The following is a 14,516-nucleotide window of genomic DNA, read 5'->3' on the forward strand; positions in this document are numbered from 1 at the left end:
GGCGAGATGTACGGTCACTGCAGAGCACACGGATTCCATCTTTCCGGTCAGCCATGAAGGTCTTGGGAAAGATGGTGGCAACGGCCGAAGCGGTTCCCTTTACCCATTTCTCTCAAGACCGCTTCAACAAGCCTTCCTGTCTCGGTAGAACAGGTCTGTCCTTTCCCTGGATCGGCCAATTCACCTTTTGCCCTGTGTCAAACAATCCCTCAATTGGTGGCTGACGTCACCTCTCTCTCTTTCTCTGGGCAGGTCATTGTGACAACGGACGCCAGTCCTTTGGGCTGGGGTGCAGTGTTTCGCAATCACGCTGTTCAGCGTCGGTGGTCGACTCCATACACAAGTCTGTCTATCAATGTCCTCAAGATACGGACGATTTATCTGTCTCTCGTTCTCTGGGAAATGCTCAGGGGTCTGCACTCCGTATTCAGACAAACTATGCCACAGCGGGGGCATATGTCAATCTCCAAGGGGGGACACGAAATTCCTCAGCTCTAGCGGAAGTGCCCAAGATTGTACACTGGGCAGATATGTCAGTCCCAGTAATTCTGCGGTGCACATTCCCGGCGTGCTCAACTGGGCCGCCGTTTTTCTCGGCCGCGAGGTCTCGCAGCGGGAGAATGTTCCTTACATCCGGACGTCTTTCATCAGCTTTCCCGTCATTTGGGGACTCCGGAGGTAGATCGCCTAAACAGCAAAGTCCCACAGTTCGTATCCAGGGCCCGAGATTCTCTTGCAGCGGGCGCAGATGCTCTGACCATTCCCTGGTCTCAGTTCGAGCTCCCTTACCCTTTCCCTCCCCTTCCTCTTCTTCCCAAGTTGTTGAAAAAAATCAAGGCGGTAGGGGTTCCAGTCATCGTCATCGCTCCGGATTGGCCCAGAAGTTTTTGGTTCACGGACGTCGTCAACCTGCTCGCGGACGCCCCCTGGAAGCTTCCAGACAGAGCAGATCTGCTTTCTCAGGGTCCGATTTGCCACCCTAATTCTCAGCCGCTCTATTTAACGGCATGGCTGTTGAGGCCGCGGTTCTGAAACGTTCTGGTTCTTCGGATCGGGTTTTTCACACCATGATCCGGGCTAGGAAGCCTTCGTATTCCAAAATTTATTATCGTACGGGGACGGCTTATTTCACTTGGTGCGAGGCCAATAACATTCCGCCCATGTCCTTTTTCATTCCCTTCTGTCCTGGCGTTCCTCCAGACAGGCCTTGATGCAGGCTTTGCCCTCAGCTTTTTGAAAGTTCAAGTTTCGGCGTTTTCCATTCTGTTCCAGAAGACATAGGCCTCCCATCCGCAGGTCAAGACCTTCCTTCAGTGGTGGCTCATGCGGCACCTCCATACCGCGTTCCTGTGGATCCATGGGATCTTAATCTGGTGCTCGAGGTTCTGCAAGGTCCACCTTTCCAACCTCTCAGGGAAGTTTCTCTATCCCTTCTCTTCTGGAAGGTAGCATTCCTGGTGGCCATCACCTCCATCCGGCGCGTGTCGGAATTGGCGGCCCTTTCTTGTCGCTCCCCTTTCTTGGTACCCCACTAGGATAAGGTGGTCCTGCGGCCTCCGCCCTCTTTCCTTCCTAAGGTGGTGTCCACTTTCCACCTGTATGAGGATATTGTTCTCCTGTTCTTTTGTCCGGGTCCAACTCATCCTCTTGAACGTTACTTGAACAAGCTAGACCTGGTCAGTGTGATGAAAGTCGACCTTGTTAGGACGACTCCCTTGCAGAAGACAGACTCCCTCTTCGTCATTCCAGATAACGCGCGGAAAGGTCAGCCGGCCTTCAAGGCTACTATTGCTCGCTTGATCAGATCGGCAATTTTGGAAGCCTACCGGGTCAAGCATCGAGTGGTCCCTCCTGGAATTAGAGCTCACTCTACCCGGGCAGTGTGTGCCTCACACAGCTTCTGCTCGGCAGCTTTGCAAAGCTGCAACCTGGTCATCTCTTCACACGTGTGTGAAATTTTCCAGGGTCCGCACCTATGCTTCGGCGGATGCCAGCCTAGGAAAAAGGATCCTGCAGGCAGCGGTGGTGAGTCCGCTTGCCTGATTGATATTTGTTTTCCCTCCCCAGGGACTGCTTTGGGACGTCCCATGGTCTCTGTGTCCCCCAATGAGGCGATAGAGAAAACAGGATTTTTGGGTTGCTTACTGTAAAATCTGTTTCTCGGAGCCTTCATTGGGGGACACAGCACCCTCCCATGTTTTACAACTCCTGCTATTTGCTATGTGTCTTATGGTGACAGTTGAGTTGTCTGTTTATTCTCTATTCTGTTGTTTCTCCTACTGCTTTCTCACTAACTGGATATCTTCCTGTCGGTGATGTGTATACTGCGGAGGAGGAGCTAACTTTCTTATTTGCATAGTGTCAGCCTCCTAGTGGCAGCAGCATACACCCATGGTCTCTGTGTCCCCCAATGAAGGCTCCGAGAAACAGATTTTACGGTAAGCAACCCAAAAATCCTGTTTTATCATTACAAAATAAAAAATATCAGGTCTGTGGGTTTATTTTTTTTTTTAAATATTCTTAAGTAATTAAAAAGAGTTCCAATAAGAGATGAGATGTCTGTAAGTCACTTCTAAATACCTGATAGGTTGGACCACCTCCTATCAGAAGACTGGGGGTACTGTTACATCGAATTGGCTGTATATGCTACTCCGGGTGGGCATGCGTGTGGCGTCCTCCATTTTTGTCTGAAAATTGTCTCTTCAGAGAGTAAGAGGAATAGAACTTTAGTATTACTTATTGGAAGTAACAATCCTAAAAGTCAGTATCGACTCTTTAATTAATGAGCCTTGTCACATGACTTAAAATAAAAGCGAAAAAAGAATCTCAATTTGCAGTTACTGTGTTTCGGGGTACTGCCTTTCGTTAGTGCTGAGGAGCATTGAAAGGCTTAAAAGTCTCCTTACCTTGTCATGTTAGGCTTGACATGTCACTCTCCACAAGGAGAAATGTTTTTGGATCCCATTTTTGTCTGTGGTACTGCTACCGACTAAAATGGAGAGAGACATTCACATGTTAAAGGTTTCACAGACTGGTAATATGGATGACCTGTCCTTAAAGGGGCTTGTCCAGGCTTGAGGTTAAAGTCTACAGTCACTATATGTGATTGCAAGCTTCTGAATCCTTACAATGCACACACTCAGAATTTTCCAGTGTCGACGCTGAGAGGGAGCTGTTACGTGACTGCACGTATATGATTTGCAGACTTCCGACCACATTGTGATTAGAGCTGCCACTTGCATTGAGCGGTGCCGCAGACGTCTAGTCTGCCTATGATTGCGTGTGTGTAAATCGCTTACTTGCAGTCACGTGAATCCTAGCTCTGTACCATTAATTTAAGGGACGTGAGTTTGGGGAGAGCTGCAATACAACAAAAAGAACTGGTCGACAACCAGCGGGTTCCAGCGCCAATGGTCCCTTTAATCTGCTGATTGTAGTGTGCCAGGAATCGAATTCTCACTGATCTGATATAAATGACCTCAAGTCTCATAAAACACTTTTTTTCTTCGTAACTCTATTCATTTTTATTTTATTTTTTTAAATTCAACCTTGTAATGCAATTTTTTTTTGTCCTAATTTTTCTTTTCAGACTAAAAAAACGAAAAAAGATCTGGAAAAAACTCAAGCAAAGATGCAAGTCGCGAATCCAAACCAGCCGCCACAGTCTGTGCACGAGTTTGAACGGCTTGTCATAAGTTCTCCAAACAATTCCGCCAACTGGATCCAGTACATAGATTACCACCTCCAGGCCACCGACCTCGAGCAAGCACGGGCCGTGGCCGAGAGAGCCCTGCAGACCATTTACTTCCGGTAAGGAGATCATCCGCTGCTCCTCTATTGTATGTCCCCAAGACGGAGCACTTTAATTAATTCCCAGATTTATTTTCAGAGAGGAACAGGAGAAGCTGAGTGTTTGGGTGGCTATGCTCAACATGGAGAATACCTTTGGGACGGAAGAGACCCTACAGAAAGTGTTTGAACGAGCCATTCAGTACAACGATCCTCTGAAAGCTTTTCAGAATTTGGTCGACATTTACATTAAGTCTGAAAAGTTTAAGGTAAAGATCGTGCTCTGCAACAAGTACTACCAACCAGTCTCCAAATCTGGTTGCTTCTTAGATCGGCTACGAGATCGATTCTGTATCTGCTCAATTTTGCGTAAAAAAGCAAAAAATAACAAGCGCAGTTTATTAGGCTTGGTGCACATTGCGTTAGGGCAATCCGTTTAACGGATCCATTAAACGGAGGCGCTAAAAATGAGCCCAAAATTGTCTTTTTGTGGTGTATTTTTGCCATTGCGTTAACGCATGTGGCTGCGTTGGTCATTTATGCGTCTGCGTGCGTTTGCAATAGAATTCTATGGCAGAACGAACACTTCCGTTCACCGTCCGCATTGGAAGGTGCATTGCAAACACATGCCGATTTTGACATGCGTTAGGATCCGTTACACTAATGAAGTCTATGGGTGCATTAACATCCGTTACATTGCGTTAGAGCAATCCGTTTAATGGATCCGTTTGTAAGCAGCACTAACGCAATGTGAACCTAGCCTTACACAACTGTAAAAGGTTACATGAGGCTGCCCAGCAGATTTCTAGATGTGTTATAGGCACAGACTCTTGATTCTTTCCCTTTTGCTCATCTGACTGTCTTTGAGGTGTCCATTAGTGATAAGCGAGCACGCTCAGATAAGGTGTTATCATGTCCTAATCGTGTATTTTCACGTGCTCGAAAAATAGGTTTGAGTCCCCGTGGCTGTTTGACAGCAACAACACATGCAGAGATTGCTTAAAAAACAGGGAATCCCTGCATGTGTTTTGTTTTGGTCGAACAATCGTGAGACATGCAGGTGTGGCGTCTCAAGCATTTCTTTTGAGCATTCCGAAAATGCTTGATTAGGACACGAGCACGCTCTGATAACATCTTATCCAAGCACGCGTGCTCATCACTAGTGCCCATACATACTAGATTCATTCAGAATTAAAAAATCCCTCCCATACACATGCCTGCTTATATTGGCGGGAGTGTGCTAGTGTTTTCCATGGAAAGAGAAAAGTAAACCGATGCCGGAGACACTTCTGCAGCATTTTGTTGTGGATTTTTCCTTTTTTTCCAGTCAGCATTGTGTTAAATTGACATGATGCAGAAATCCATCTTTATGTAATGTGTAATTATTAATGGAAAATATCTCCCTTTTATTTCCAGGAGGCTGAAGATTTGTACAAAAACATGGTGAAGCGATTCCGGACGGAGAAGTCCGTATGGTGGAAATACGCCACGTTTCTCCTGAAACAAGGCCAGTCTGAGGCCACGCACAGACTGCTGCAGCAAGCCCTGAAGTGTGTTCCTGATAAAGAACGTGAGTAGCAAATTCATGGACCTGAGCGTTTAGGTGAAAGATCAGGCCTCGGCCAGTGGGCCGCACACAGGCACTGTCAGTGCGGAGGAATCTGGTTGTTGCATAAATCTTTCATCAACCTCTCAATGGAAACGTTGGAGGAATACATCGAACAGAGTCATATTCCTTACCTATTGGCTGAATGACAGCGCAATCTGCTGTGCTAATCCATAGCAAAAGAAAGGTTAACCCTGCTGGATTCCTGCCAGACAGAGGCCAAGAACACCCAGATCCAGTGAACAGGCACCTATGGATGTTTTACAAATACACAAGCTTTAATAAGATGCATATGGAGAGTAAAAACACAGTGGGAAATACTAATACTATTACAACACCGGTACTCATATTGTGCCTAAAATAATCCGAATATGGGTATATTTACAGTTGTGGCCAAAAGTATTGACACCCCTGCAATTCTGTCAGATAATACTCAGTTTCTTCCTGAAAATGATTGCAAACACAAATTCTTTGGTATTATTATCTTCATTTAATTTGTCTTAAATGAAAAAAACACAAAAAGAATTGTCCTAAAGCCAAATTGGATATAATTCCACACCAAACATACAAAAGAGGGTGGACAAAAGTATTGGCATTGTTCGAAAAATCATGTGATGCTTCTCTAAGTTGTGTAATTAACAGCACCTGTAACTTGCCTGTGGCACCTAACAGGTGTTGGCAATAACTAAATCACACTTGCAGCCAGTTGACATGGATTAAAGTTGACTCAACCTCTGTCCTGTGTCCTTGTGTGTACCACATTGAGCATGGAGAAAAGAAAGAAGATCAAAGAACTGTCTGAGGACTTGAGAAACCAAATTGTGAGGAAGCATGAGCAATCTCAAGGCTACAAGTCCATCTCCAAAGACCTGAATGTTCCTGTGTCTACCGTGTGCAGTGTCAAGAAGTCTAAAGCCCATGGCACTGTGGCTAACCTCCCTAGATGTGGACGGAAAAGAAAAATTGACAAGAGATTTCAACGCAAGATTGTGCGGATGTTGGATAAAGAACCTCGACTAACATCCAAACAAGTTCAAGCTGCCCTGCAGTCCGAGGGTACAACAGTGTCAACCCGTACTATCCGTCGGCGTCTGAATGAAAAGGGACTGTATGGTAGGAGACCCAGGAAGACCCCACTTCTTACCCCGAGACATAAAAAAGCCAGGCTGTAGTTTGCCAAAACTTACCTGAAAAAGCCTAAAACGTTTAGGAAGAATGTTCTCTGGTCAGATGAGACAAAAGTAGAGCTTTTTGGGCTAAGGCATCAACATAGAGTTTACAGGAGAAAAAAAGAGGCATTCAAAGAAAAGAACACGGTCCCTACAGTCAAACATGGCAGAGGTTCCCTGATGTTTTGGGGTTGCTTTGCTGCCTCTGGCACTGGACTGCTTGACCGTGTGCATGGCAATATGAAGTCTGAAGACTACCAACAAATTTTGCAGCATAATGTAGGGCCCAGTGTGAGAAAGCTGGGTCTCCCTCAGAGGTCATGGGTCTTCCAGCAGGACAATGACCCAAAACACACTTCAAAAAGCACTAGAAAATGGTTTGAGAGAAATCTCTGGAGACTTCTAAGGTGGCCAGCAATGAGTCCAGACCTGAATCCCATAGAACACCTGTGGAGAGATCTAAAAATGGCAGTTTGGAGAAGGCACCCTTCTAATATCAGGGACCTGGAGCAGTTTTCCAAAGAAGAATGGTCTAAAATTCCAGCAGAGCATTGTAAGAAACTCATTGATGGTTAACAGAAGTGGTTGGTCGCAGTTATTTTGGCTAAAGGTTGTGCAACCAAGTATTAGGCTGAGGGTGCCAATACTTTTGTCTGACCCATTTTTGGAGTTTTGTGTGAAATGATCATCACTGTTTTGCTTCATTGTCTTTTGTGTTTTTTCATTTAAGACAAATTAAATGAAGATAATACTACCAAATAATTTGTGTTTGCAATCATTTTCAGGAAGAAACTGAGTATTATCTGACAGAATTGCAGGGGTGTCAATACTTTTGGCCACAACTGTATATTATGAGGAAAGATTAGTACCACGTAAAAGGCTCCCCAAACAGAAAATAACATGAAATCTGTCAAGTTATGTAGCTATAATTACTAAACTGTTGAAGAGCTTGGAAAAGACGTCTCCGAGCTGTAATGGAAAGCCAGATCAACATTTTCTTTGTTGGAAAAAATCTTCCACAAGGGACAAGAGATCCATATTGAGGAGAGACCCTTGCTGTCTGGTTCATGGCCAGAAATATTTTCATACAATGGTAGTTGGTACAGTCTTCTCCTTTCACTACTGCCATCCACATGAATACGTCTTTGTACTGCACTCCTCCGTCTCTGGAAACAGTTTGGGTCTCCCTGAAGGCCTTTTTTCGCTGGTAAGGGCTCATGCAGACTCCCGATTTAATCGGATGAGTGCCATTAATCGGATGAGTGCCATTTGTGGTTTTCATGGATAGCACTCATACTCTGATCAAACTCTGAGTGTGATTAGCATAATCAGACCAACTTTCTTAGATGGAAAAAAAAACGGCCGTCTGTCCCTGACCTTATTGTTACCGATCGTAATGAATGAGAACGGGATGGAAGAGTCTAACCCTATTAAAGTCTATTTGGAGGCATACGATGATATGACCGCTCCCCACTATGCAGGCCATAGCAGGTGCTGGATCGTGCTCCTCGTACACCGTGTGAGTGACGCACGCGAGGTCATTCAGCTTCACACGTCATGAGCTGCCAAGGAGCGGTGAGACTGACAGGACAGTGAATAAGGGAGATTAAGTAAAGTGGCAGATTTGATTTTCTCATTCTTTGTTTTCTCTAGTTCAGCACAACCCGGTAAATAGCAACATAATAGCGAAGACTTCTACCAGAAGTCAGCCTAAAAATACCTGCAGGCAAAGAAAATGCGCCTGCTGAATAGTGAGCACCAAGTTCAATGTCACCTGGGTGTGTGATGGTGATTGCAGTCATTTATGTTTGTCAGCACTGAATGGTTGTACCTTTAGCTTCACTCCGGTGTAAATATTAATGCATCCTAGCCAGTACAGCAGGAGGACAAAGCTGATGGCATCACAAACTAACAGACGGCTGCCCATCTACTCCATTGTGAAGTTGTGGCCACTGGGGAACAGACACACCCGTGTCTCCTTATAGTTATGAGAAGAACGAAGAGAACCCGCGGAAAAAGTTTCCTTGATTTTTAGCTATAGGCATGTGCACAGTTCATGCCTACCAGTCAGGCTTATGTGTATATATGTATTTATATATAATATATGTGAAGCTTCTAATATATTGGCACATGAGAACTCGATCCACCCCCCCCCCCCCAAAAAAAAAAAGTGAGAGTTTTTGAGAATGGTCTGTCTAGCTCTGATTTTCCTTTCACCCATGACCGCAGCGCAAAAGAGGAGATCTGTCCATCAAAGACAGGAAACCTACAGAACAAAGGGGAAAGTATGTCTCCCCCACATCAGTTGGTTTCTTGTCCTTGAAGGGAAACGTATGCAGAGTGGTGGCGGAACGAGAAAAAGAACTTACCCAGTCCTGCCTGGTGAACGGCGTTGTGCGCGCTGTGCGGCTCTTGGAAATGCTGTAGTAGGTCTAATGGGGGCTTTAGCTGGGACGCCGGCGGTGGCAGCATTTCTGCGTGACCCGGGTCTGTGCATGATGGCACGCCCTGATGATGCGACAGTGACATTTGACATACAATTGATGAGTCAAGTGACGTTATTGCATTATTCCGGTGTCCTCTTGTGTATAAATGTGACTTCAGATTTTGTATTAGTCTATGCCTGATGAAGAGACCGGAGTAGTCACGAAAGCTTGCAATGTGTTACCATCTTTTCAGTTGTCCATTAAGGGTATGTGCCCACGGTCAGTAAACGCTGCAAGTTGGGCGCTGCGTACATCATCCAACCCGCAGCGTCCAGATGTTACAGCATAGTGGATTGGATTTCAAGAAATCCCATCTCCACTATGCGTGCACCGGCACGCATGGCTTCCCTGCAGAGACGCACATGCGGCGCAGCTTTCCAGACCGCAGCGTGTCTATTTATCTCATGGAGACGCTCAGTCTCCACAAGATAAATGTCACCCTAATGTATAGGACGCGGTGATTCCGCACGGTTCAATGAACACATGCGGAATCACCTGCATTCAAAAGCCGGCAGCGCTTTGGACGGAGCGGACATGTGCGGCATCCAAAGCGCTGCTTAATACTGAACGTGTGCACATATACCCTAAAAGGTATCAACCACTGAAGACTCGCAAATTTTAATATTTTTTTTTTTTAAAAAAAAGGTTTCATTTATTGCAGACGTCCAAGTAGCTGAAGCTGCAGATGTAGGTTTTAGGCCAGTGTGTAACGTTCTTTTCTCCTTCTCAGATGTGGATCTGATCTCCAAGTTTGCTCAGCTGGAGTTCCGCATGGGAGACACCGTACGAGCTAAGGCCTTGTTTGAGAGCACATTGAGCAGTTACCCTAAACGCACGGACATCTGGTCTGTCTACATCGACATGATGGTGAAATATGGCAGCAAGAAGGAAATCCGGTGAGCATGGTTACTTTATTGATTGCTCTTGCTAAATGTTCAATGTGAAACTATAACACTCAGTGTGTATGTCATACTGGGAAGTGTAGCCTCACACAGATGTAAAGGAGTATAGCTGTGGTATGTGCCAGGGTCGATCCACAGGTGACTGACTGTGCCCTTCGGGATTGGGGTAAGGTTGGCTTACTCTGCATTGCATTAAATAGGTTTGTCTTGGGTGGGGAGATAACTTCCAAACGCATCACTGGGTATCCAACCGCTGGAGCCTATACCAGTCCCAAGGATTGGGGCTGTGAATCAAAGGTCTATAGTGGGCACTGCTGCTCCAGTCATCCTCTATGGATTCGCCGGAGTAACTGTAACGCAGCATTCACTGGCTCCCATTAATAAAGAAAGGATCGTCCATTGAACCAGAGCGCCGTTTCTCGACATTGGTGGGGGCTCCAGCAGTTGGACTCCCAATTAGGGAAGTTCTCAATGCAAACGGGATAACTTTCAATCTTGAGACTGCCCCGTTAATTAAGGGTGAGGCAGGAAGAAATGGATCAGGAGCACTGAGCTGGTAAGTCACAGCTGATTCTGACAGCACTTTCTATTTCACTATATTTTAACCTTGAATTAGTTGCGTGGGGTTCATCGGACCCCAAGTGAGTTTGCCTTTATCATGTTTCTGTAAGTATGGACGGTAGACAATCATCCGTTGCGGTAGCTTACTAGGTCGGCGTCCCTCCTTCAGTGCATCGCCAGGCACGGCGTCAACTACACATGCCACAGCGAGGTGCTTGTGACTAACCTTGAGTTAGATGTGCCTAAAAGGGATTATAAAAAAAATATAGTGCCACTCCTGTCTATAGATCATATCTGGTATTGCAAGTTGGCTTCATTGACATGAATGGTGATGAGATGCAATACTACACACAGATGTGTAGCCGCCATCTTTTTCTAGTACAATTCCTTTTAATTGTTAGTCTTAAGGAAATGAACAAAATCAAAAGGTTATAATGTAATGCTTAAAGGGGTTGTACCCTGTAAAGGAGTCAAGTGGGCGGTCCTACTAGTGATTGACAGCTCTCTGCACACACAGTCATACAGGGAAGACTGTCAATCACTTAGTAGGACCTCCCACTGGACTCATACGTACATAAGCTTTTGTGGAGTGGTGTCAGAGGAACCACCTTAGGATTAATTCCGGGAAGACCAAGGAATTGGTGGTGGACTTTCGCAAGGGAAAAAATCCACCAGTAGTGGTGAACATTCAGGGAAATGACATTGAGATAGTCGACACCTATAAGTACCTTGGTGTGGTCCTCAATAATAAGCTTGACTGGGCCCATCACTTGGATGCAGTGTACAGGAAGGGCCACAGTAGGCTTTATCTGCTCAGAAGGCTGAGAGCCTTCGGAGTTAGAGGGGCACTCCTTGCATCCTTCTTCAACTCTGTTGTGGCATCAGTCATTTTCTTTGGTGTGGCGTGCTGGGGTAGTGGCATATCAACCAGGGACAGGAATAGGCTGGACAAACTGATTAGAAGGGCCAGCTCTGTCCTGGGATGCCCCCTTGATCCAGTTCAGGAAGTAGGCGACAGGAGGATACTGGCCAAGGTGAGCTACATGGTGCAGAATGATTCCCATCCCATGCATGAGACCATGACAAAGATGTGCAGTACTGTCAGTGACCGGCTACTCCATCCTAAATGTGAGAGGGAGCGCTATCGAAAGTCCTTCCTTCCTGCTGCAGTTAGGCTGTATAACCAGCACTGTCCAAAACGGAGAACGACCCAAACAGAGAACTGATATAACCGGACTATCACAACTTTGGATCTATCTTTTTTTTTTTTTTTTTTCGTATATGTACCTACCTACTGTCAATGTAATGCCTTTATGTATCTGTACTTGTTCCTGCCTTGCTGCTGTAATGCTCTGAATTTCCCCATGGTGGGACGATTAAAGGATTATCTTATCTTATGGGGGACTCTGGTTAATAAAATGCAAGTTTTGCTGAATCTCTTCCACAAAAATGTCTATCAGTCTGACCTGCTCCATGACATCCTGCCCGCAGATTGGATACCAGTTTCGGGTTCCCTTTCACTTCATTGCGTCTGATAATTGGTTTCCATGTAGTAATATTCCTATCATTCTCTCGACAGGGAGATTTTTGAGCGCGTCATTCATCTGAGTTTGGCACCAAAGAAAATAAAGTTTTTCTTCAAGCGCTACCTGGAGTACGAGAAGACGCAGGGCAATGCGAAGACGGTTCAGGCGGTGAAGGAGAAGGCTCTGAACTATGTAGAATCCAAAGGGTCTGTGACCACGACATGAAGCCTGCGCCTCTGCGGTGGGACTTGTGTTACTGACTCTGTACAGATGTGGGAACGCTCCAAATCCCGGTCGTCCCTGTGACTTGTCCTTGTGGTTGTGGATATCACATGGTCGCTTATGTAACTACTTTCCTCTGGGAAGCTGATTACATGCAGAAGTTCGCACGGAGAAGATGGAGACCAAACATTAAAGTCTGTTTTCAGAATGCATTTTTATTGAATACAGAGGCATTTTGTACATAGGTGATTAAATAAATGCTGCTCTGTAAAGAGATTGTCCAACCATTAAGTAAGTAATCATTGTTCTATAATGCAAATTGTTTACCTTAGGCCGGGATCAGATTTGCTAGAAACTCACACAAGTCTCACACGTCAATACCTGGCACTGCCGCCGGCACTCGGATCGGAGCATTCAGCTGTATGTATTTCTATACAGCTGAGCACTCCGGTCCCGAGTGCAGTCTGACCCCGGCCTTACAAAAATACTTTTAATTCAGCCGGGTGTCACTATTAACCCTGCAATTCTAGGTGCGTTCCAGCCCAGAAAGGAAGACGTGTCTCTCGCCATCTGAATTTGCTTCAGATCGCTGATGTATGTGAGAGGAACTGGTTAAGTGGTTCACTTTGTTATCTAAGCCAGCCCCCTTCTGTCATGGCTGATGCAGTAATGTGCTGACACAAGGACGTATATTGGTAAGATGTTACCAAAGATCCTATTCTTACTAGGTATTTTGCAGGGACGGATCCCTATTTTCAGCATACCTATGGAGGCAGTTTCACAACTTATGGTGGTACATTTACTACAGCTGACCAGTGATCATCAGGCCCTGAACATACAATTATTGTGATATTATAACTTTTAGCATGCAGCCTACATCATGATCTTATTTAATAGGACTCTCCATTACTGGACAACCCAGGCTTAAAAGGAATATTCGGGACTTTATGGAAAAACAAAAAATATGCCTAAACACTAACAGGCAGGTGATTGCAACGTACCCACCTGTTGTGCCCGGTGCCGTTCCTACCCGTCACAGACCGCTCCTGCCGGGGATTCAGCTGCCTCTGCTGACACGATAAGGCATGAATTTTGATGTCATTTTGATTGACAGCTCCCCTAGTTAGGCAGCGAGGATCGCAATGTCAATCAGAATGATGCTAGAAGTCCCGCCCTCTCAACGGAGCAGAGTGGGAAAAAAAGCCTCCGTTCTGTAGACGTCAGCAGAGGCTTCAGTGACCGCTCTGTGCCGCAGAAGCAGGGCTGTGGATTTGGTAAGGCAAACCTCCGACTCCACAACTCCGACTCCACAGCCCTGCGCAGAAGAACGGCGCTGTGCACAACAGGCAGGTAAGTTGTAATTACCTGCACTAAGTCCCGGATTCCCCTTGAATCAATTCAGGTCCCCATAGAGAATAAAAATAACATACTATTCTGTCACAGTGCAGCCAGTCCAACGCTGCTGTTCCCAGTCATTATTTATTATTATAGCGCCATTTATTCCATAGCGCTTTACATGTGAGGAGGGGTGTACATAATAAAAAACAAATACAGTAATCTTAAACAACACAGGTCACTACTAGTACAGGAGGAGAGAGGACTCTGCCCGCGAGGGCTCACAATCTACAACTGTGACATTGTTATGGCCACTGGCTGGCGACTACCTTACACTATTTTGTCGGAGCGCATGTCTGCTCTAATTGAATATTGATGAATTGTCACACACCTACCCCCTGGGAATAGTAGTGCTGGAATGACAGCACTGTGGGAGGTGAGAATACATTTGATTTTCTTTACTTTTAGAACTTGAGTTGATTATAGGGGTTGTCCAGGCCTTTCACGAATGGCTGCAGTCAGTCTATTCTCCGTGCCAGCGGTGAGACAGAGAGGTCATGTAACCGCAAATATGCGATGAGCATACTCCCGACCACATTCCGACTAGACGTGCAGTGAACTGAGCAAAGGCCACGTACATCTAGTTGGAATATGACTACAAGTATGTATTTCACAGACTTGCTGTCTCATGACCCCTGGGTATCGCAATCGGCATCTGAGAATCCCCACTGTGCGCTGCGCGAGGATACACAAGACATATTGACTGCAGACTTTTGTGATAAGCCTGGACAACAACCTTAATCAGAGGTTGATCTGTAGTGTAACCTGAAAATCAAGACAAGGTTTCACTGTCCTAACATGTTAATATACTATGGGGGGAATAAAGGGTCCATTTATTGTTCATTGTTTATATCAAGGCG

At 45.6% G+C, this 14,516-nt stretch overlaps 1 protein-coding gene across 2 annotated transcripts in view; it reads left to right on the top strand.

Annotated features, from left to right (window-relative positions):
- PDCD11 (programmed cell death 11) overlaps window positions 1-12,552 on the top strand; it is an 84,141-nt gene extending 71,589 nt beyond the window's left edge. For both annotated transcript variants that reach the window (XM_073546565.1, XM_073546566.1), the window contains 5 exons: window positions 3,590-3,810; window positions 3,890-4,058; window positions 5,206-5,359; window positions 9,781-9,946; window positions 12,093-12,552. In XM_073546565.1, coding sequence (XP_073402666.1) covers window positions 3,590-3,810; window positions 3,890-4,058; window positions 5,206-5,359; window positions 9,781-9,946; window positions 12,093-12,264 — 882 coding nt within the window. In that variant the 3' untranslated portion in view covers window positions 12,265-12,552. The remainder of the gene's footprint in view (window positions 1-3,589; window positions 3,811-3,889; window positions 4,059-5,205; window positions 5,360-9,780; window positions 9,947-12,092) is intronic.
- The last annotated feature ends 1,964 nt before the right edge of the window (window positions 12,553-14,516 follow it).

Source organism: Dendrobates tinctorius, unplaced genomic scaffold, assembly GCF_039654945.1.
Source record: "Dendrobates tinctorius isolate UK_male_01 unplaced genomic scaffold, ASM3965494v1 ptg000149l, whole genome shotgun sequence".
NCBI classification, from domain to species: Eukaryota; Metazoa; Chordata; class Amphibia; order Anura; family Dendrobatidae; genus Dendrobates; species Dendrobates tinctorius.